Genomic DNA, 21,279 nt, shown 5'->3' with positions numbered 1-21,279 from the left:
CCTTTTTTTTTTGTTTCCTCAACACCAACTAATTAAAATTGAATACGGATATTTACCGCAAAAAATATTTTCTGGGTGCTGGTAACCGCACAACCATATTGTTCATATTTATACACAGTCACTTTCCAGAATAAAATGGCAGCCTCCAAACTGGATACAAATAACAAGCTTTCGTATAAAAACTTAAATTATGAAATACATACAAGAACAAATTAAAATATATGGTATTTGGGGTGGCAACAAATAATGTAAGTTAAAAAGTTACAAAACAAGTAAAATAATATCGTAATATTGTAACCAAAAATAACATGCTAGATGTAAGTTAACTCCTACAAACTTCGTCCAGATAGTGTTTAATAACAACAGACACAGAATGTAATAGTGCAAGCCAAAATGCAATCCATATAACTCATACCAATTAGCGATATATATATATATATAGGTAGATTATATTAGCCACGTCGTTAGACAAAATCTTAAGGCACTGCAACGTAACATCACATGTGAGAAGTGCTCATAATGCTCTTCAACGTGGCATTTGACTAGACAGTGCTTTAAACTACTGGAAGGAATAGCACACATTTAAATAGATGTCGTTTAGGTCTGCATCTGCAACAAGAACTGCCTTACTAAGAACTGTAATCATTGAAAACCGTTCAGACTCTAATAAATTACACAACATACTTTAGAGCAATTAACGTGACATGCAGATAAACCAACGTTGTGTTCTTTTGAAGGTGCTCTAAAAAAACAGATACAGGTAAGGAGTTTCGAAATTAAAACCGAAATGCAATACAATTTTAAATGGCAAATTTCAGATCCCAAGACAGCAATGCTGAAAACGACAACGGGTGTAAACAGCATTATATGCAGGGGCCTGACGACAATATTACAAGGGTTAACTGGCCGTAAGGGAAGGAAAAGTGCAGCATAAGTACCCTACGGATGCAACACATACTGAAAGCGGAAACTATACATTCCAATCTAGATATTGCGGCATATGGTGGGAGTGGAGTGGGGCTGTGTGGACACATAAGGACACTGGTGTTTGGGTTATTGAAGGGAGGCAAAAACGGTACACATGGGAAAGCCTTCCGGACAACAGAAAAGTTCCGAAAGGCCAGAAGATGCAATGAAGAGCAAAGGGTCGCAAAGAGACCGTGAAAAGGCAAAACGGCTTCAAGGAGCAGACAGCTTATGAAGAGTCAGAGAGCTCCCATAAAGGCCGCTATGTTGATGTACAAGCACCCCGGATGAAATAATAGCGGGCAGCAACCAAACACGGCGTGAGCAACACTCAAATCATATAATAAAAACATAAACACAATTCTGCAGAAGGTTTCCCCACCCTCACATGCCCCTCCTTCCCTGCCCTAAACAGGGAGAGGGGCAAAGCCCAACTCACCAGCCATCTTGGAAGTGACATGGGGCGGAGCCTCCTTGCCCTCTCACTTCCTGAAAGGGGAGAAGGGAAGGGCAATAACCATAGAGAAGGCTCGGAGTCTAGACTGGCTACCCATTGATTTGAATTGGAACAACATCAGTTCTGAAAGATGGCCGCCAAGCAATACCGCCAGGCAACCGATCAGCAGAGGTCCCAGTGCGTACAGTCCGCAGCGCACCGTTCTAAGAAGGCGGGTGTTATCGTTGCGTGGCGACCGTGACAGTACTGAGTGCTTTCCATTCTGGAAGCAATTGTGCCTCAGTCCCCAATAGACATAGAAAAGCTACGAAAAATGTAGTCCATATAAGCAAGTATTTTGAGGCAACGAGGCAACTAAGTTAGTAGGCTGTTTTCCCAAAGAATTATGACGTATCCACAGTAAATAATTTGAATTTTATTTGAAATAGAAACATGTATGACTGTATTAAAAAAGTGTTTTTATAAATTGAAAAATCTCAGCAAATGATCTTATTGTAAGCGCTGGTTAAACCTCCACAAAGCGCATACTGCGGCCGGTTTCTTGATTTTTTCCTACGATGTGAAATTTTCAGTATTTCAAGTCTGTTTCAGAAACCTGCTTTGATTTGCTCAAATATGGGCAGGGCATTCGAAGAGAAGTGTTGGAACTGATGCATATCTCTTCTTTCACTATTCCTAAATCAAGGCCATGGTCGCGTATTGAACCCCGTATTGAATCCTCCGTTCTTGAGCCCTTAATTAGCCAGAGTGATCTCTAGAAAGTGACAGCAGAGTATGGTCACGTGACAGGATCTCCACTGCTTTCGGAATGACAAAAGAAGGGGCGGGGTCACGTCATGTGACGTAGTGTGTGCATCCTTCTTCCATGATGGCGGTAGACGTCGGGATGCGTGTGGAGTTGGACTAAAAGGCAAACAGATGGGAACAGAAGGGGAGCCACCGCCCACCATGGCCCTGCGCGAGCTGAAGGTCTGCTTGCTGGGGGTGAGTGGCAGCAAGGGTACAGGGACAGATGTGGTCATTTGTGCAAGAGGGCAGTATTCTTAGTACGTTTAAGAAGGAACTTGAAGTGTTCAGTAGAACAGGGCGGTGGTGTTATCGCCTAGCTATATGTGATGCATTAGCATTTAGCAGTAGACTGGATTGCCAAACCCCGAGGCGAGTGGGCGTAGTTTTGTGTTGCTCAAATTAAAGTGTCTCTTAAAATACTCTAGAATTGCGGAATGATCTTAATTTCTTGAAGGAAATTTGTCTTTTTTGGATGAACATTTAAAATGTTAGTCGAGCTCCCCGAGCGAGGGTGTTGTGAGAGCTTTTACGGTGGCGGGGATTTAGGGTTGCCAAGATTTCAGATTTCTTATGTGTGCCGTTTCCAATAACTCTTATTTACCGATGACTTTTCCGTAGTTTGTGTGAAGTTAGTGACACTTTACTCAACTTGATTAATTCATTGATGTGTGTGTATGTAGAAACCTAATCAAATATTTACGATACAAGGTTCTCGAGTGACTCAGGATTTCTCTCTCATTTGACGATATTATTCGTTATTAAGTAGTGTGGTGCCTATATAACTAGTGCAACACCAGGACTAGACTGCGAACCAAAATCTACACAGGCACATTTTATTACCCCACGCTCCCCGCTGCACGTAAAAAATGGTTAACATTATGCACTTTATAAAACAGCTTTTTAAGCAACAGGGTGAGAGAGAATACTCTTATTAGTTCATGCTGGGTTTAACATAATCTGCCTCACTTAAAAAGGTAGTAGCACTCGTTTTGTGCCAGACCTCTCCTGGCTCGGTACTAGGTGAAACCCAATACCTTGATGCCAGAAAACAAAGTTAAATTGGTTGACACTTTAAAAGCGCCCAAGAGATGATTTATGTTCAGTTTAAAAAAAAAAAATTAAGCTTTGAATGCAAGCGATATACACGCATGCCTTTCACATTCAGCAGTCTGTATGAGCAGGTAGACTAATAACCATTTATATAGCACTTACGAGTAAATCTTTATTGCTAACAGAAGGACCTCTTCTAAAGAAAGGCTGCCAAAAACAGCAGGTTTCTAAATTTAAGCTTTGCAAAGCATGTCGCTTCTTGATGGCAGTTCGTAACTTAAGCAATATTTCAAGGATTGTACACTTAACGCCCCAGGATTTCTGCAACAGAAGCAGTAACCCACTACTTAGAAAAATCTGTTCCTGTCTTTGCCTGGTGTACATTATAGCTTGCAGCAGGCTCATTTACCCACTTTGCTGTTTTATGAAGAGTCTAAGCTGTGAAAAAATAGATCTCTCCAGCAGGTTAATTGACCCCAATAATCATCTTACTGCTATTATACCGCATAACTTGCTGCGTAAACAAAATGCTCTGCAGCAGGTGCCCGAAGACCATGTGTTATTTTCAAATGCAGTCCACTTGTGACATTTTAGTAAGCCAAAAGGGAGTTTTAATACTTACTTGACAATATGCAGCCGAGTTTTTTTTTAAATGTACAAGTTGACTGTCGGATTCTGCGGCTCATTACTCCACTCCTTGTGACTTGGCATTTAGTGAGAGTGTCTACCCAGGCATAAGAGAGTGTAGAGGCTTGCTGGTGGCCAGCATAAATACTGTCTCCCAGCATCAATACCGGTCCCACCCTTTGAAAAATCAGGTGCCTGGCAGGACCTGTGCTACATGACTGCGGAGCTGTTGCTGCAAAGTGGCACCATATCATGGTGGACGTCAGTCAGTTCTGGCTTTATAGCTAATAACGCAGGTATATGGAAATGTATATGTGCAGTGTTAAAACAAAACTGCAGCCTTCCAGAATGCATTATTAAAACGTAGCTAAAAAGATTGGAATGTACAAGATGTCATATAACGCTGATAGAGCACATGCTCACCTGCTCGGGATTTTACCATACTCACCTGGGCCCATAAACAGACACAATTTGAACAGGTAAACCTAAGCTAAATCAGGATTTTATTTGACTGTTTAGGACCTATACCATTGATCTTACCAATCCTTGTCACCAGTACCTAAAGTCCTAAGGGATCAAGGAAGTTAGAATAATAGGCAGTAAATAAACATTTGCACTCATTAAAATAACCATAGACTCTGGAAAGCTTTGAACACTTTATCTAAGTAAATTCTTAAATGTCAGAGTCCATACTAAATTAGTCACAGCTTGTTTAATTAGGAATAATATAATCAAAGCAAGATGATGCAAAAATATTATTAGACTTTCTTTAAGCATTGAAACATAGCAAGGTTAACAAAAGGGAAACAGTACAGTGACATACCCACATACATTTTATATTTACCTAGAATGGTGTGAAGACCAACCCTCTGCCACGGGCTGGGATAAAAGACAGGACTTCTTGCTGTTCAGATGCCAATAAGACAGCACAGGTGTAGATCAGAACCAGTGATGACCAAATTAGGATGGATTCATGTAGGAACCATGTACCCTCAGCTAAGTGCAACGCCAGCATTACACCCCTCACTGCGGCTAACAGTTGGACCCCGATTGGGTTAGCGAATCTTCTCCCTCAGGAACCCTGATTGGGTTTTCGATTCTTCTGACAGTGCTCTGCCAGCACCCCTGCTCTCGATCTCCTATTGAGTGCGTTGGGTCAGTGACAGGTCAGCTATTTGGACAAGTCGGACAATCTAGCTAAGCCTACCTTAGTTATACCATTTCCAGGGCAGTGTACCACCCCCCAATGTGCAAATGTGTGTATACCCTCAATTTGATTGGTCAAAGGACGAGGAGAGGTCATCACACCATAGCAGTTATGAGGTCACTTGGTTCAATAATGCAAATTATCTTCCCGCCCATAACTTTAATTTTCCCATGCATTTTATTCCACCCAACAATTCATGTTCTGATAGTAAATACAATGTTAAACAAATTATCAACATGCCTTCCTCTCGTGAGGTCGCGGGGTGAGTTTCCCAGGTGCATCTTCAGGCAAGACTGTCTTTAGCATGAATTCAATGCCATGGCTTGTGGACTCTTGAGAGCGCAGCACATGCGCTGTCACGGGACTCAAGATGGAGCAACATTGTACTTGATTGCTCCAAACACGAGCTAATAGCAAAGTCAAAGAAGAACAGTTTTAGAACAGAGAATAAATGAATGCTCTGTATACCACTTATCTCTACTCTATTCCCATTACTTTATTTTAACTACAGCGTTAGGATTTAGGCAGAACGAACAACTTAGTAAAAGCTGCAATGCAAGCGTTAGCACATGAAAACATAAAGCAGCCATCTTTAGTTCTAGTGCGCAGAAGCAAAGTTTTCCCACCAAGCTAAGAATACGTCATGTCACATGAGTTTGACAGACGCATGCGCAGTAAAGTTCCCGTGTTGTGGCGGCCATATAAGGTTACTCAAGTTACGATTAGTAAGAAGCACATTGTCAAGCTTCCCCAGCTTACTAGAAATGTTGTGTTTTGCATTGTTAATAAGACAAAACAAGTTTATTAGTGTATTACAGTTTAAGAGAGGGCTGAGTACAAGCAAGTTTCTTTACGAGTGAAACCTTGCTCCATCAACGCAAAGCTCCACTTTGCATCTTTGAAGTGCTGTTCTTGCAGTTTGTGCACTCCATGGCCGAATATTGACTGAGTAGTTGGAAGGAAACAGGCTTTTTGCAGGTTTCTGCCCACTTTTTACCCCCAATTGGACTACTAGCTGCTGGCATTTCGACTCTGAGAATGGACTGAGGCCTGCTAACCAGACCTCTGTGCCAGTGTTCTTGCCCATTACAAAGTTTATGTCGAATTGGCTGTCCCCAATTGGCAAGTACTGACTTACTTTTAATTCCCTAGTATATGGCACCCAGAGTACCAAAGACATGTAAGGCAGTGTGACCACCCAGGGCTGCAGCACTGTTTGTGCCACCATGTATGCGACATAGTACAAAATGATTCCCAGCTTGCCACTGCAGACTGGAAGTGCCTTTGTCACACTGCCAGTTCGACTTTGTCATTACTATTAATTGCAATCCTTATATGTAAGTCTCCCCTAAGGAAGGCCAAGAGAGCCCTAAGGCAGGGAGTTGTATATTAGTAAGTGGGGCATGTATATGTATATGTGTGTGTTTGTGCGTGTTCGTACAGCAAAACCCCTCAAATTGACAATTTGCTGTGGAAAAAGTTAGGAGCCCCATTGGCTAATACAGGGTTAGAGGCTGGCCCAGCCAGACTAACCTCTGAATGGGACTATCTAACTGAGAACTGTGTGTCCAGAGCAATCATTAACAATAAATACTAGTATCAGCGCACTCCCGTTGGGCTATTTTTATAAACCCCAAAATTTATCTGCTAGGAATGTTCATGTCTTTCCTCTGGGAACCAATAGGTTTCAGGCCATATCCAATCTAGATGCTCAAGATTGACAGCCATCTTGGCTGGGTGGTCATTCTGACTCTGTTGAAAATACATTAGGCCTTACATCAGTCACCTACACGGATAAGCCGGTTGATCGGCAAACAAAAAATATTCAAACACCTGTATTGACTGACCAATCACAACATGTAGAAAATTCTATAGGGCCTACATCTGTGGCTCCCACCAATATGCTTGGCATTTCGCTACTAATACAGGTCAAGGGTTTAGGGGAGCGGATAGATAAATTAGAGCAATCAACCCTTGACGGGTTCCACTCACTCAAAACCACATTTAAACAAATAACCAGAGTGAGTGAAAATAAGGACATGGGCGCAAAGGGGAACGAGCTACCATCACAGAGAGACCCTAAGCCCCCAATATGTCCAAATAAAGTTCTCTAATAGTCCATTAATCCCAGCCCCTAAATCTCCTCCCCGTCTGAAAGCAGGACCAAAACAGAAGGGGCCACCATCATATTTAGAGCCAGATAAAAGTAAGCCTAACCCTTTTCCACAAAAGCAGCCACAGTTAGCTAGTGGCAAAATGGAAGGCTCCCAAAAGCTAGGCGCATGTAACAAAATTAATGGGTTAGCGCCAGGGAAAGCCCCTAGACCTGTAGTCCAACCTGCTGCCCCAACCACCACCTTACCGGTGCCTAGAAATCTAGTACGACGAATCCCTCCAGTAAACTTCCCACCAGACTGTCAACCTTTTGTTGTTGTTATGGTTAATGTGCCTCCATTAAAAGAAGGCCAGTTGGAAAACCACCAATCACTTAAGAATAAGTGTATCCACTGGCTGAAGGCAAACAGGCCAATCCCGTTGGATGTGGATGGAATCATTCTGGGTGTCCGCAGAGTGGGGTGGGTGGGGCAGGGGAAAAAGACTCAGGAGGGGGATTGTATAATTATAAATTTTCAAGACCCAAGAGTAGTGCCCGCGATTTGTACTCCTATTAAAAATATGGGGGTTCCAGGGGTTAAACTGGTAGATCTTTCTTATTTTTACCCCAGGCAAAGTGTTGTCCTAATTGGAGGAAGCTCAAGTCCCCCTGTTTCTGGTCAAAATTGGGCTGGGGTCACGGGAGGTCCAAGGGAGAATCAATTGTGGGCACCAGGGCCACATTGACTGGAAATCGAGAGGAGAGTAGAGCCATCAGGAGTATCATCTACCCATGCAAACCTTGTAAGTGGGACAGCAGCCTCTTTAGTCACCCCACAAGATCGCTGCTCCCCTCAAATACCCTTGAGGAGGACCATAGACAGGGACATTCTGGCGCCCAACGACACTTCAGCTGTGACGGACCTAGCTTTTAAGGTTTGCAGCTGGAATGTCGCAGGGATTGCAAGAAAATTGGCTATACCTGAATTCACTGCATGGGCTGATGAGCACTCTCTGTGCCTTTTCCAAGAGACATGGAGTTTGGTGCCGGTTCATAGGGTGGGTTTTTCTTCCTATTCCTCCCCGGCACAAGTCTCGGTATCAGGGAGAGGGCGACCTTCGGGTGGCCTTCTCATATGGGTCTCAGCCTCCTTAGACTGCAGAGTAGTGGAGTTTCCCACAGGCTGCCCGGACATACAAAACATTACCCTAATAGATCAAAGGGGAAGAATTGTCTTAAATGTTTTCAATATTTACGCCCGGGGAACTAAGGGAGGGAGGAAGTCTCCCGTAATATCACTCCTCGAGACCCTGCTAAAAAACTCCCCTCACAAGACGCGTACATTGGTTGCGGGTGATATGAACTGTACGTTTGAGCCCCTGGGCTCGGACGTTTCCCGCGACCAAGATGAGGATGATATTAGGTTGGGGATTCCGGTACTGGAAATCCCACCGATCAGAAGGTGGACAGAAGTGGCGCTCCAGATATACTCCCTGAGCCTGGAATTCAATTTAAGGGCAGCAAACGGGAGGACAACCTCGGATAGGGGGGGGTGTCCACACGTACAACAGGCCAGGACACACCTCTAGGTTAGATTATATACTGATAGATGTGTGTCTATGGTCTTACGTAAGGGACATGCAGGTGGTCCCTACGACTGAGAGTGACCACAACTCACTCTCTTTAAGTATGGACCAGTGGTGGTGCCCCTTAAGAAAGGATAATATTTACCCGGTAGCTGCACCCCCGGATGATTCCGAAGTCTCCCCCTGTGGAAGACGAATAAAATGGGCGAAATTGGTTCTTTCCGAGGGAAAGGTAAGGGAAATTCAAACCCTCTTAAATCATGCGGTAACAAACCTCGGAACCTCCCTAGAAGGGGTGGGCAGAGCGAGTGGGCTTTTTGTTTCCTTGGTAGAAGACTTATCTAGCGTGTTTACCTCACATCCCAACAAGTTAGGCAACAAAGATTTTAGAAAACCTCTTGATGGTTGGTATACCCAAACATGTAGGGATCACAAGACGAAGTTAGTTGAGGCAGTTAAACACAAATCCCGAGGTGAGATACAGGAAGCAAGGAAGGCCTATAACAAGTCCCTTAAATTTGCTAGGGGGGAGTGGGAAGACAAATTCTGGGAAGACCTGCTCCAGGCTAGTAAAGTTAGGGACTCAAGGGCCTTTTGGAATCTCATAGCCACACGGAATAAACCTGATGGATCTATGAGACCCTGCAACATCCCTCGTCAAAACTGGATAAAACACTTCGGGACTCTATACCTCCCTCCAGATGGGGAACTAAATGCCGGGAGGGAGCTTACATTAGCAATTGAACCCCATGCCTATGATCTCTTCACTCCCTTAGAGATTGAGGGGGTTATAGGATGGGTAGCGCCTCGCAAGGCAGCGGGCCCAGACGGCCTTCCAGGGGATCTTATGAAGGCATACCCAGCGGAATGGGGAAGGGTCATTGCCGCTCTCTTAAACGACATCATGATGGGAGGGGCAGTGCCAGAATCCTGGAAAGGGGCGGTGGTGGTCCCGATCTACAAAAAAGGGTGTAGGGAAACCCCGGGGAACTACCGCCCCATAAGTCTGATAGACTCCATGGTAAAGCTATTCTTGGAAGGATCCTACATTGGGTGGAGGAGAATAAAATCCTATCAGATTTTCAGGCAGGTTTTCGGGCTGGTATGGGGACATTAGAGCAGGTGTTTAGGTTGGCACTACTGGGGTGGAAGGTGGTGGAACTGGGCAAGGGTAGTCTTTATTTGGCCTTTATAGACCTGAAGACTGCCTTTGACCTAGTCCCCCGGGAAGAGCTTTGGAGGGTGCTTAATGAGTTGGGATTACCTTCTTACATCTTGTCCCTCCTCATTAGTCTCAATGCCCATACCTTTGCACAGGTCCGTTGGGGTAAAAACGGAGAGCTCACTGAGAAGATACCAGTGTCCAGGGGCGTAACACAGGGCTGCGTCTTGGCGCCCACCCTATTTTCACTATGTGAATGGGGTGGTAAAACACCTTCAACAAGAACCAGCCGACGCCCCCTGTCTCGGTGGAGTCCGTATCCCCACCTTGCTTTTTGCGGACGACACGCTTCTGATCTCGAAGACCCCTCAAGGCCTGCAGAAATTGCTAACACGTTTTCAGGAGTTTTGTGCTGCAAAAGGTTTAATAATAAATGTGGACAAAACAAAATATCTAGTTTTAAATCCACCTAGGAAACTGGGCCGCCCACCTACACTTAACTCGGTTGCATTAGAGAAAGTATCCGAATTCGATTACCTCGGTATTCGGATTATGGATAAGTTGTCTTGGGCAAATCACATTAACAAAATGGTCCTAAACCATAGGAGAGTTGGAGGAGCCCTCATAAGGGAGTTCCGGGCCTCACCTAGGAGATCGCTTACCCCAGTAATCAACATCTACAAGGCCAAAGTAGTGACATCAGCCTTGTATGGGGCAGAGCTGTGGGGCCACTGCCGTTTGGATGCCCTAGCGATAGCGGAGAGCAAACTTCTAAAGTCCATTATCTCTATCCCATTGAGCACACCAACTGTACCAGTGTTGTTGGATACGGGCTGTAAAAACATTAAAGATCAGGCTCAGCTTCGCCCGCTCCTGCTATGGACACGAATCTGGAGGGGTGAAGAATTAAAATCCTACGCTGAGGGTCTGGGGGAAATAATGAGTCTGGGGGGTTGGGCTAAGATCAGATGGTTAAGGGAAACTAAAAAGCTCTTGGAGAAGATTGGTCTAGGGAACTGTTGGTCATCGCGTTCAGCCCCACCAAAAGAAGTGGTCAAGACGCTTTACTGGAAATGGACGGCGGAGCGCCTAATTACAAACTCGAACCACTGTAAGTCCACTGTCTCCTTCCTACAAATTAAAGACTTTGTGGCCTTTGAACCCTACCTGGACCTGATCACCCTCCCCCTTGACCGAGCTCTTTATTTTAAATTTAGAGTTGGATCTCTCCCGCTAGGTGCTGTGGTATCGAAGTGGACATCAGCGGCCCGATCTTCCCCTAACTGTGCTTGTTGTCCGCACAAGGTTGAATCCATTGCTCATGTCCTATTTGAATGCCTGGACTATGCAAGGCCCAGGAGCTTCTGGTTGAAACCTCTCTTCCGAAATATGGGTATACGTAGCCACCTAGTAGCCCTGCGCATCCTAACTACGGACACTTCCCCCCCTATTGTGTGTGGAACAGCAAAATTTTTAAAACAGTTTTGGCTTATTCGTAGCAAGAGACTGTCAGTAGCGGTTTAATTCTCTTTTTTAGCTAATTTATTAATGGGCACTTCATGTCCTTTTATCCCTTTTAAATGTATTTTATACTGACTTCTTAAAGCAATGTTTTTTTTGTACACTGTAATGATTATACTGTAAATGTGCTTATAAGATATCTTGCATATCGAATAAAAGCTTATGACTGACATTTCGCAAATCCCAATCAAGTTCAAAGCTGATACTGAATTGAATGTCCTGAGTTGGAACGTAGCGGGTTTACAGTCAAGGTTAGGTGATGAGGACTGGCTGCGTGTAATATCCGACAAAGATGTAGTAATGCTCCAAGAAACATGGGCAACACACGAATTACATATTGAGGAGTTTCATTGTTTCAGCATAGTTGCACCCAAACCTAAATTTGGTCTCCCATCGGGGGGGTTTGTTCATTGGGATCAGCGTTGCTGCTGGAGGGAGTGCCAAGTTTTTACCAACTAATAGCCGCAACCTCCAAATACTGAGATCTAAAAGGAGAGTTCCTTTTTATTTGATTAATTTCTACAACAATTATTTTTATTCTACTCCAAATAGGAATTTTATTGAGCTTTTTAATTACATTTCTAATTTAGACAGTCAGCAAGGTTCAGATGGGGCCATTGGGATCCTCTTGGGTGGCGATTTTAATGCAAAATTCTCATCTATGTCGTATGGTGTGGGTACACCCACCCCAGATCCTGGTCTGCGCAGGGGTGCAGAGCTGGATATTCTCCTGACTCAACATAATCTTATTAACGCTATGGATGTTGTGGGTGTTTTATCTGACACTAATTACCAAGCAACTTCTTTTAGAGGAAGGAATTGTTCCTCAATTATCAACTTGATTTTTATCTTCCCTTCCCTTGTGCACCGTTTAATGGCTGCTGAGGTCACTGCCACGAATTACGGGGACTATAACCCTCTTCAAATAGTCCTGAGATTAGCATCCCGCCCCATGTTCTCTAATGAAGGTGGGGCTAGGGATATAATACCATCAACTGACAATCTAAGATTAAAATGGAGTTGTGTTTATAGTGGTACATTGTTTCAGACACTAGCAAAGGAGAATATCCATTTAATTATTTCATGTTTATCAATCTATGATCCACTCCCAGGGGTAATCGAGGATTTTACTAAACTTTGTTTGGCAATTAAAACCCTTTTGTCAAAACCAATCCCCCGGGTAGAAAACGTTCCAAGGTGGTTCAATCATGAGTGTTCCGAGGCTAATAGGAACCTACGTAAGGTCTTAACATCTAACCCAAGGTGCATAGCAGATGTGAGAACAGGTAGGCGGAGGTATAATATAGCCATAAGTAAGCGGAAGGGCTCCCTCCTTAATGATCGCTGGGAAGCGTTATCTAAGGCTGCTGTCACAAAAAAGGGCAACATATTCTGGTCTACTGTTAGGGATTTGCGTTCTATGGGCCAGCTATTAACACCTGTTAGCTGCACCATTTCTAGTGAGTCATGGGAGAGCCATTTCTCTAAAATGTATGCTACGCCCTCACAAGGGTCGGTTCAGTATGAACTTGGCAAATTGTCTAGTCTGCAAATAACCTTGTCCGAGGTGGAAGATGCTATTGACCAGAGCCTTGGGAATAAGGCTCCTGGTCCGGATGGGCTGCCCATAGATTTAATCAAATGGAAACCAGAGTTCTGGGCACCACTCCTTATAAATGTTTTTAATAATTTACCGTATGCCCCGTTGCCGAGCACTTGGACCATGAGTACTATCGTTCCAACCTTTAAAAAAAAAGGGGATCGATCAGAACCCATTAATTACAGGCCCATCTCTTTGCTCGATAATACCTTAAAGATATTGGGCAGAATCCTATATAATAAGATTCTAAAGTGGTCAGAGGAAAGTAGTATTCTAGAGCCATGCCAACTGGGTTTCCGCAGTTAGGTTGGGACCAATGAACAGTGTTTAAATCTTAAACTGATCATTGGGAAATATACCATCGCTCGATCCTCTCCAGTCTATTTGGCCTTTATGGACCTATCGTCCGCTTTTGATCTAGTTAATAGGTCCAAGCTTTGGTCCATTTTTTTGGCATATAGATTGGATGAGCCTCTGGTACACTTTTTGGCCCATCTTCACAGAGATCTTAAAGCCCAGGTTAGGATCGGCTGTGGGGGTGAGGTCTCTAGGGCTATTGGGGTGGGTAGGGGAGTCAGACAGGGATGCGTTCTGGCACCCCTGCTTTTTAGGGCTCGCCTGCTGATGCGCTTGCGCATAGCTGGCAAGCTATATTGTGGCTTAAACAGAGCTTAACCATCTCGGCGATTTGTTGCTGTGCCCGAGAAAAACAGGCTCAATGCGCAAGCGCATTTGCAAAAAGCGCGTGCACATCAAAGCCACCAGGCATCTCAAGCTTCGCCCAGCCGGCATTTCTCCTCCCCTAATTATTCACTGCACGGCCGGCCGGCACATTCACAAAGGCTGCTGCTGCCGTGACTCGCATTTCTCCTCCCTCCTCCCCTTTCACTGCCCAGGCACGGCTACATTTGTTTGTTTATACGACACATGTATTTTATTGGGCATTTATTTAGCTTAACATGGCTGCACAAATTTGTTTGCATACTTTTGCTCATTTTCGCTGTTTGACCAGCAATGTATGACTGTATAAACTTGTTTGTCTCTTATTTTCTTGCCCTTTGTTTCAAGCTTTTTTTTAAAGTTTTGTTTTCATTCTTCTGTCCTTTTCCTGTTTTGCACTTTCTCTTCATACCCTTTTCTTCTTTTGTTGGTCCATTTTTAGGTTTTGCCTGGCGAAAAGATGCGCTCTGCGCATCTTTTTCGCGCAGGCGAAAACCTGATGAGAACTGTAGTGTGGCTTTGGGTCGGCCCTCGTCATTCATTGGCTGGCTCCATAAATGGAGCCTAGCCATTGGACGAGGGGCCTGTCCGTCAATGCCGGACCAGATTCGGGGGCGTTCCCGAGATTCTTTGGCTTTTGCCGACGTCACGCGACGTCAGCCGAAAGCCGGGAACGCCCCCGAATCTGGTCCGCATTAGAAACAGCGGAAGAAGATGTCCGGCCCGCCGCCTGGTTGTGGGCGGGGCCGGGAGGACTTGGTTTCGCTTCCCCCTTCCTTGGGGAAGCCATTTCCTGCCTTGCCGGTCTCCCGTGTTGTGAGGGAGACCGGAGATGCTGCCCGCAGCGAGATCCGGCCCGAAGGAAGCAGCCGTGTGCCTCCAGCCAGGGCCGCGCTGGGATTGGCCCAGCCGGCCGAGCCTCCGCCACGTCATCCGGTTAGGATTAGGTCGGCCGTTGTTTTCTTTCCCTGCCGTGGTCTTTTTCCCGCCCCCCCTCCCACTGTCCGTGTTTGTTCCCGCCCTCCTCCCGCTGATTAGGTCGGCCGTTGTTTTCTTTCCCTGCTGTGGTCTTTTTCCCGCCCCCCTCCCACTGTCCGTGTTTGTTCCCGCCCTCCTCCCGCTGATTAGGTCGGCCGTTGTTTTCTTTCCCTGCCGTGGTCTTTTTCCCGCCCCCCCCCCCCGCACCTCCCCAAGCGACACCACGCTCAGAATAGCTAATATCCAAGCGGAAGTAATGGCGTTCGTCTGACCGCAAAAGCACGGACATTGTAGCACATTAATTTTAGTACTATATTATGTTCAGTTATTAGCGCTTCAAATCCTGCTCCAGGTGCTCCAACGCGCTTTACATAGCAACTTTTACGCGGCACCAATATAGCTAACTCTAACCTCATGTTACTATTGTCCAATGCAATGTGGTCTCTCACTTTACCGTCATTGGAGGGATGGAAGGCTGAGTGTGCCTTGCATCAGTCACTGCAGAGGACAGCGGCGCACTGCAGCAGGTGGGTGTTCAGAGTGAAGTAACAGTGACAGCGTTGTCTATGCAGCACTGCTAAAGCCGCACATAATAGGAGCAGGCGAGGCGAAGCGTGATAGCGTTACCTGGTTGAGGCTGAAGTCCAGGTTGTTCGGCTGCCCCAGCAGCCGTGGGAATGCCAGTCTCTCCTGCATGTCCTCCAGGGCCACGCTCTGCCCCAGGGCCAGTAAAAGCAAAAGACATCCCGCGTAGATCCTGACGTGCACCGGCCTTGGGATCCCCATCCTCACCTCTGACAGCTTGAATATTCTCAAACCTCGTCCCTGCGCCCCGAGCCCCGCTCTTATACAGGTGCCCCTGACTCAGAGGGGGCCGCCGGCTCCGCTGGGCTCTGCGCCCTTCCCGCCTCACGCTGAGTCAGACCGCCTCACTGAACCAGGCACGGCCGGAGTGATAGCGCTCGCTGTAATCCAGTGTGCCGAAGGTAGGGCATCCGAGGTGTGACTGGCAGGCATCCCTCACCCCACCCTGGAAGCCAGACGGCCCGAGGAGTAAATCACAGACTGAGTAATGCGGCGAGTGCGTTCAGTCTGTTAGAGGTGCGACGGCTTCCTTCCTCTCCGCCGCATATTTGCATCTGAGAGCCGGGGCCGGCTCCCTGCAAGCTCTTGCACGCGGCCACCGAGGGCTGCTCAGTCAGAACTTGATTTGTGGTTATAGGAGAGTAGGTTCACCGCCTCGGCGCCTCCTGAGAAGTACCCAAGGCCCTTGCCTCGAGCGGTGCCCATGCGAGGGGCCGCTATCTCAGTGGGTTTCCACCACTTCGCTGGTTGCGAGGCATTGAATGACCGCTCTCTCGGCATGACCGGGAGAAGGCAGCCATCCCATGGATGCTGATTGCTACCCCCATGTAATTTTTCCAAGGTGTTAACTGCCTTTACAGTACTGGCACACTGCGTTTACACAGGCAGGTATTTGGTCCCTTGCAGGCCCCATCACTGCGTTTGCAGTTAGTCACACAAGAAATCCTAGTTGGATTAATGCACAGAAACAAACGGGCGAGTTGTACAACACACGCTGTCCAAAGACAGCCCTGCATTACAACCTGACTAATCTGTAGTGATATGGAGTGCAGCTGGTTCACTACCCCTCGAAGTATCTGTGCCTTCTGAACCGGCTGTAGTATTGTGCGTTTGTGTAAGTGTCTGTGTTCCCGTGTATGTGAATGTTCGTAATTGTGTGTGTATGCGTAGTTGTATAGGTGTATGTATGTTGATTCAAGTGTGTGGGTTTTGATTCCCGTGTGTAGTTTTGTGCATGCGTACTTGCGTAGTTGTGTGTGTATAGTTGTGTAGGTGCATGTATGTTGATTCCGCGTGTGGTTTTCGTGTCTTCGTAGTTGTGTGTATATAGTTGTGCGTGTGCGTATAGGTGCATGTATGTATGTTGACTTGATTCCCGTGTGTAGGTTTTGCACCTACGTAGTTGTGTTCGTATAGTTCTGTAGGTGCATGTATGTTGATTCGGCGAGTAGTTTTTGTGTCTGCGTAGGTGTGTATATGTGGCTGGTTTTTTAGGTTTTGCCTGGCGAAAAGATGCGCTCTGCGCATCTTTTTCGCGCAGGCGAAATCCTGATGAGTTCTGTAGTGTGGCTTTGGGTCGGCCCTCGTCATTCATTGGCTGGCTCCATAAATGGAGCCTAGCCATTGGACGGAGGGGCCTGTCCGTCAATGCCGGACCAGATTCGGAGGCGTTCCCGAGATTCTTTGGCTTTTGCCGACGTCACGCGACGTCAGCCGAAAGCCGGGAACGCCCCCGAATCGACTTGCAGGTAAGCGATGGTGTGTTTTGTAATTAAGAAATAACTGTGTTCAGCCTATATTGTTTAGATTGTAATGTATTTATTTTTTTCCTTTGCTCTCCCTCTGTTCTCTCTAGTGTTTCCTCTCTTTTCCGCCGCGTTTCATCTTGACTACTCTGCGCTGTTCCGGTCTCTGCCTCGCTGGTCTTGCGTCGGGTCTGCTTCGATGAGTGTGCGGTGAGTGCTGGTATTCGGGACCCGCTGGCGGGGGGGGCGTTTGTTGTCCTCGATGCAGAGCTGCTGTTTGTGTGGCCCGGGGGGCCGAGGGAGAAGCGTGGCGGGCAGTGTTGTTCTTCCGGCGGTTCGGATGATGCGAGTGTCCATGCCGCCTCTTTGTTTGTAGTGTAGTGGATGAGTCATGGCGTCGGGATGCTTCTGGCTGCGGGACGAGTCGGTATTTCTCGGGTCTGTGGCCCCATGTGCGCTAAGCCATTTTCAACAGGCAGGTATTTGCTATTTTCGGTGGGGTAAGGAGTGGATGGCACATACGGCTGGGTTAGCGGGGATGGCCCTGGGTGGTCGGCTCGGGTGCGGGGCTTCAGCGAGAGCTGCATCGGCGCGCATCTGAGAGCATGAGTGCTTGTGTGCTCGGCATTGTTCACGCCGGCGGACGGGTGAGGCAGCCAGCTTGAGCCTTGAAAGAGCTTGCAGTTTAGGTTACCTTAATGTCTGTTTAAAGAAAACCTCGGAAATTTATTTTAAACAGTTAAAGTTTACATAATAAAAACGAATGCCTCTGAAATGCCCCAGTTTTCGCTAGCTCCGCACACCATAGTTCATATAAATGCCATTCAAAGCTTAACTCGCACACTAAATATAATGCGGATGTCCCCTACAGTATTTATAACATTAAGTAAAAGGACTTCAGGATGTATACTATCACTGCGCACAGGCACAGTTTGCGTATTGTCGGTTGTACCCTACACAGTTTATAACACATGCGGCTCCGAGGCATGACCTTGCGGCTCATTATCTATGGTGCTATTCAGGACCGGGGTCTTTCATTCCGGAGCAACAGCTACCTGAAGGGGACACAGACTGGCAGCGCTTGGCGGTGATTTGCCCTCACCCCCCCCCTCCATATCATGGGCCTATATGGCAGGGCCGGGTGCTTCGTGGTCTTCCCTAGGGGGAGGGGTATGCAGCGACGCCTTGCATTCGCACCCCCCTCCCCGCCTCGATGTACATTTCCCAAACCCTCGGGTATTACTTTTATTGATGGCGAGGCCTGTCTGCCCCCTCCCCACGGCACTGACAGGAAGTGGTAGGTGGGACTAGGGGAGCTGGAGGGAACTCGCAGGCTCCGCTATTGTTTTCAGAAGCGCAGAGTGTAAAGTTGGAGGCCGTGCTCCCGTCCCATCCTTCCAGATCCGAGCCCGGGGGAGTGTGCGAGCCTCGGACTGCAGCGGGCAGCTGTCTGGGGCCGCTGCACTCCGTACTGCTGCTGCATCCCCTTCACAATGCACAGCACTGTTTGTTTATTGGCGGCCAGTGGCCCATGCGCACTGGCACGTGATGACCACCCCTCTCCCAAAGGGCCCCAAATAAGTGAGCTTGAGTTAAACTTCAGGCAGACTCGCCACTGAGCTGCAACGTCATATACTGGCCGTAACTGCAAGATGCTCGATTTCTGTATAGATGATTAATGGCCACGCCCCCCGCGCGTAGTAACGCGCATACAGCATCATAACATTGATTTAGAGACTTATTTATTTGAACTGCAAGTTTTGAAGAACACAACTTTACGTCCGTTTAAAAAAAAAATAGGAGGCATTGGCTTATTTATTGCGCTTATCTTCGCAGTAAATATTTGTGGTGAATCTGGAGGGGGGGAAAGGCTACGGTGGATAGAAGGGTCAAGATGGGAGGCACGGGTCCTCTCGAGGGAGCTTTGGGCTAGCAACGATCAGGGCTTTCGGAGTTAGGGTAAGGGGGCGTGCGGACGATCAGCAACGCTCTCGGCTGTGTAAATCACTCAACGGTTGAGGGATGTTATAAAAGAACCCCTTTTCATCCATGGGAATGAGTGAACTACTTGCAAATATATGGGGTGGGTTCCCACGCCTTAAACCGATTTAGAGTGTGACACTGTAACCCACCCCAAATCTTCGGCTGGGTGATTCAAATCCCGATCGAGACAGTGTGACGCCCCATAAAAAATTGTGGTGGAATCTGTAATTTTCGATACTATTCTTTCCTAAGTTTTAATTTGTCCCTGGTTTTTAACATGGATATTTCAGCTGCTTTGAGCTATGGCCATGAGTTAAGTGCTCCAAGCTAATAATTGTGATTGACCTGCTGGATACATGTTCTGATCCAGGCAGGCCCCCTCACCCCTTCATCCTTCAAAGGTTGATTGGAAGGGTTTCAGTCAAGTTGGCAAAAAGAAACAGTGCAGCAAAACTGCAGTCACTGCAATTTAAGTCATATTATGTCGATTGTAAGAGTGACAGATTGTTTCTTTTCTTCTCCTGTGAGTCACAGAAGAAAGCTGGTTGGTTTCTGTTTTGGTAACTTTTGCACTTGGCATAATGAACATTTCTTTTTTTAGCATTACAAGCTATCTTGTGCGTAAGTACAAAAGTGACCAGCTGTTTTTTTTTTTTTTTTGCAGCTGTATTTTCCAGTTTTTGGACTTTCCATCCTGAAGTTACCCTGCGTTTTGATTTTTGGCTAAATATAAGCTTCCCTACTGTGCAGTTACAGGTGTCGTGGGGGGGGGGGGGGGGAGGGGCACGGTGAAGGGTTGGTGTATTTCCAGTGGTTAAGCAATAGGCGAAGACAAAATGTAAACACCCATTGGTAAAGAATTAGGAAGACCGCATGGAGAATTTCCAGGTTTGAGCTAATAAGACAGAATCAACAATATTTTGGCGTATAGACTGAGTAACAACTGGTGAAAGAGGTAATGAATGTCAGTGCTGGAAGCGAAATTAGTGCACACCCATAAGGCCTAGTACCACATTCAAAATAAAAGCCGTTTTTTTTATGGACTCTGCTTGTGCCTCCGTGTGCCCCTGTTGCGCCTCTGTGTACCCCTGTTGCGTGCTTGTGCCTCTGTGTGCCCCTGTTGCCTGCTTGTGCCTCTGTGTGCCCCTGTTGCCTGCTTGTGCCTCTGTGTGCCCCTGTTGCCTGCTTGTGCCTCCGTGTGCCCCTGTTGCCTGCTTGTGCCTCCGTGTGCCCCTGTTGCCTGCTTGTGCTGTGTGGGTGTGTGTGGAGGGCTCCGTGTGGCTGTGTGTGTGGGAAGCTTTGTGTGGCTGTGTGTGTAGGAAGCTTTGTATGGCTGTGTGTGTGTGGGGGGCTTTGTGTGGCTGTGTGTGGGGGGGGCTCTGTGTGGCTGTGTGTGTGGGGGGCTCTGTGTGGGTGTGTGTGTGTGGGGGGGGGCTCTGTGTGTGTCATTTGCGGGAGATAAAGCTAGTGGCATTGTAAATGACTTCCATTTATTTATGTTAAAAAAGCATTAATAAAAATAATGTCAAGAGCAATGCCAATAGCTCTAACTTTAACAAAGGCAAAACCATTGCATTGTAAATGCTTGTTAAAACTTTTTTCCAAGCGGTGGTAAGCACAGAAGGCAGCTTCCTGGCCCCTTCAGTACCCACGGAAATGAGGGCATTCCCGCTGTCCGTGTTTGTTCCCGCCCTCCTCCCGCTGATTAGGTCGGCCGGAGACTGGTTACTGGAGGACGTCAGGAGAGGTTGTGTGTACATTTATGGTGTGGATCCGGTGCCATCAACCTCCTCAGACTTGTGTCTGGTTCTTTGCACTGTGGATACCTCTGCTTCGGAGATCTGTGCGGGTGAAGGCAAGGAAAGCATCTACATGCAGCAACATGGAGGCCTGGTCAGGTAAGCCCTCGGTCACTCTTTGGAGCAGTGCTTTGGGTGACCTGCAAGGAATCCTATCCAAGAGGCATGGCCTATGTAATTAAGGGTGGCTTAAAACATGTAAACTAATATTGTAGGCCTCACCCATCATGTGACATGACCTGACCAGTATTTAGGTACCTGTGTGCGTTTTCGGTTATTCCTTCCAGACATAGAACACAACAATAGGAGTCTGCCTAAAGCCGAATCTCTATGCTTTGACAAGGTACCTGCATGGGTCGTGATACACATATCACCAGAATGACATGTCAGTCGTGTCATCACACTTATT

General features: G+C 46.8%; 2 protein-coding genes across 3 annotated transcripts in view; one reads left to right on the top strand and one right to left on the bottom strand.

The window, feature by feature from the left end:
* The window catches only part of LOC144768360 (serine/threonine-protein phosphatase 4 regulatory subunit 1-like), a 393,513-nt gene extending 392,010 nt beyond the window's left edge, over positions 1 to 1,503 (bottom strand). The window contains exon 1 of one of the 2 annotated variants that reach the window (XM_078651958.1): positions 1,406 to 1,503. In XM_078651958.1, coding sequence (XP_078508084.1) covers positions 1,406 to 1,412 — 7 coding nt within the window. In that variant the 5' untranslated portion in view covers positions 1,413 to 1,503. The remainder of the gene's footprint in view (positions 1 to 1,405) is intronic. The other variant, XM_078651957.1, reaches the window with a different exon arrangement.
* A 39-nt stretch (positions 1,504 to 1,542) lies between these two features.
* RAB22A (RAB22A, member RAS oncogene family) overlaps positions 1,543 to 21,279 on the top strand; it is a 284,054-nt gene continuing 264,317 nt past the window's right edge. Inside the window, exon 1 of the mRNA XM_078651959.1 lies at positions 1,543 to 2,407. Within this exon, the coding sequence (XP_078508085.1) occupies positions 2,342 to 2,407 (66 nt within the window). The 5' untranslated portion in view covers positions 1,543 to 2,341. The remainder of the gene's footprint in view (positions 2,408 to 21,279) is intronic.

Source organism: Lissotriton helveticus, chromosome 7 (genome assembly GCF_964261635.1).
Source record: "Lissotriton helveticus chromosome 7, aLisHel1.1, whole genome shotgun sequence".
NCBI classification, from domain to species: domain Eukaryota; kingdom Metazoa; phylum Chordata; class Amphibia; order Caudata; family Salamandridae; genus Lissotriton; species Lissotriton helveticus.
This window is presented reverse-complemented; position numbering and strand designations above follow the sequence as displayed.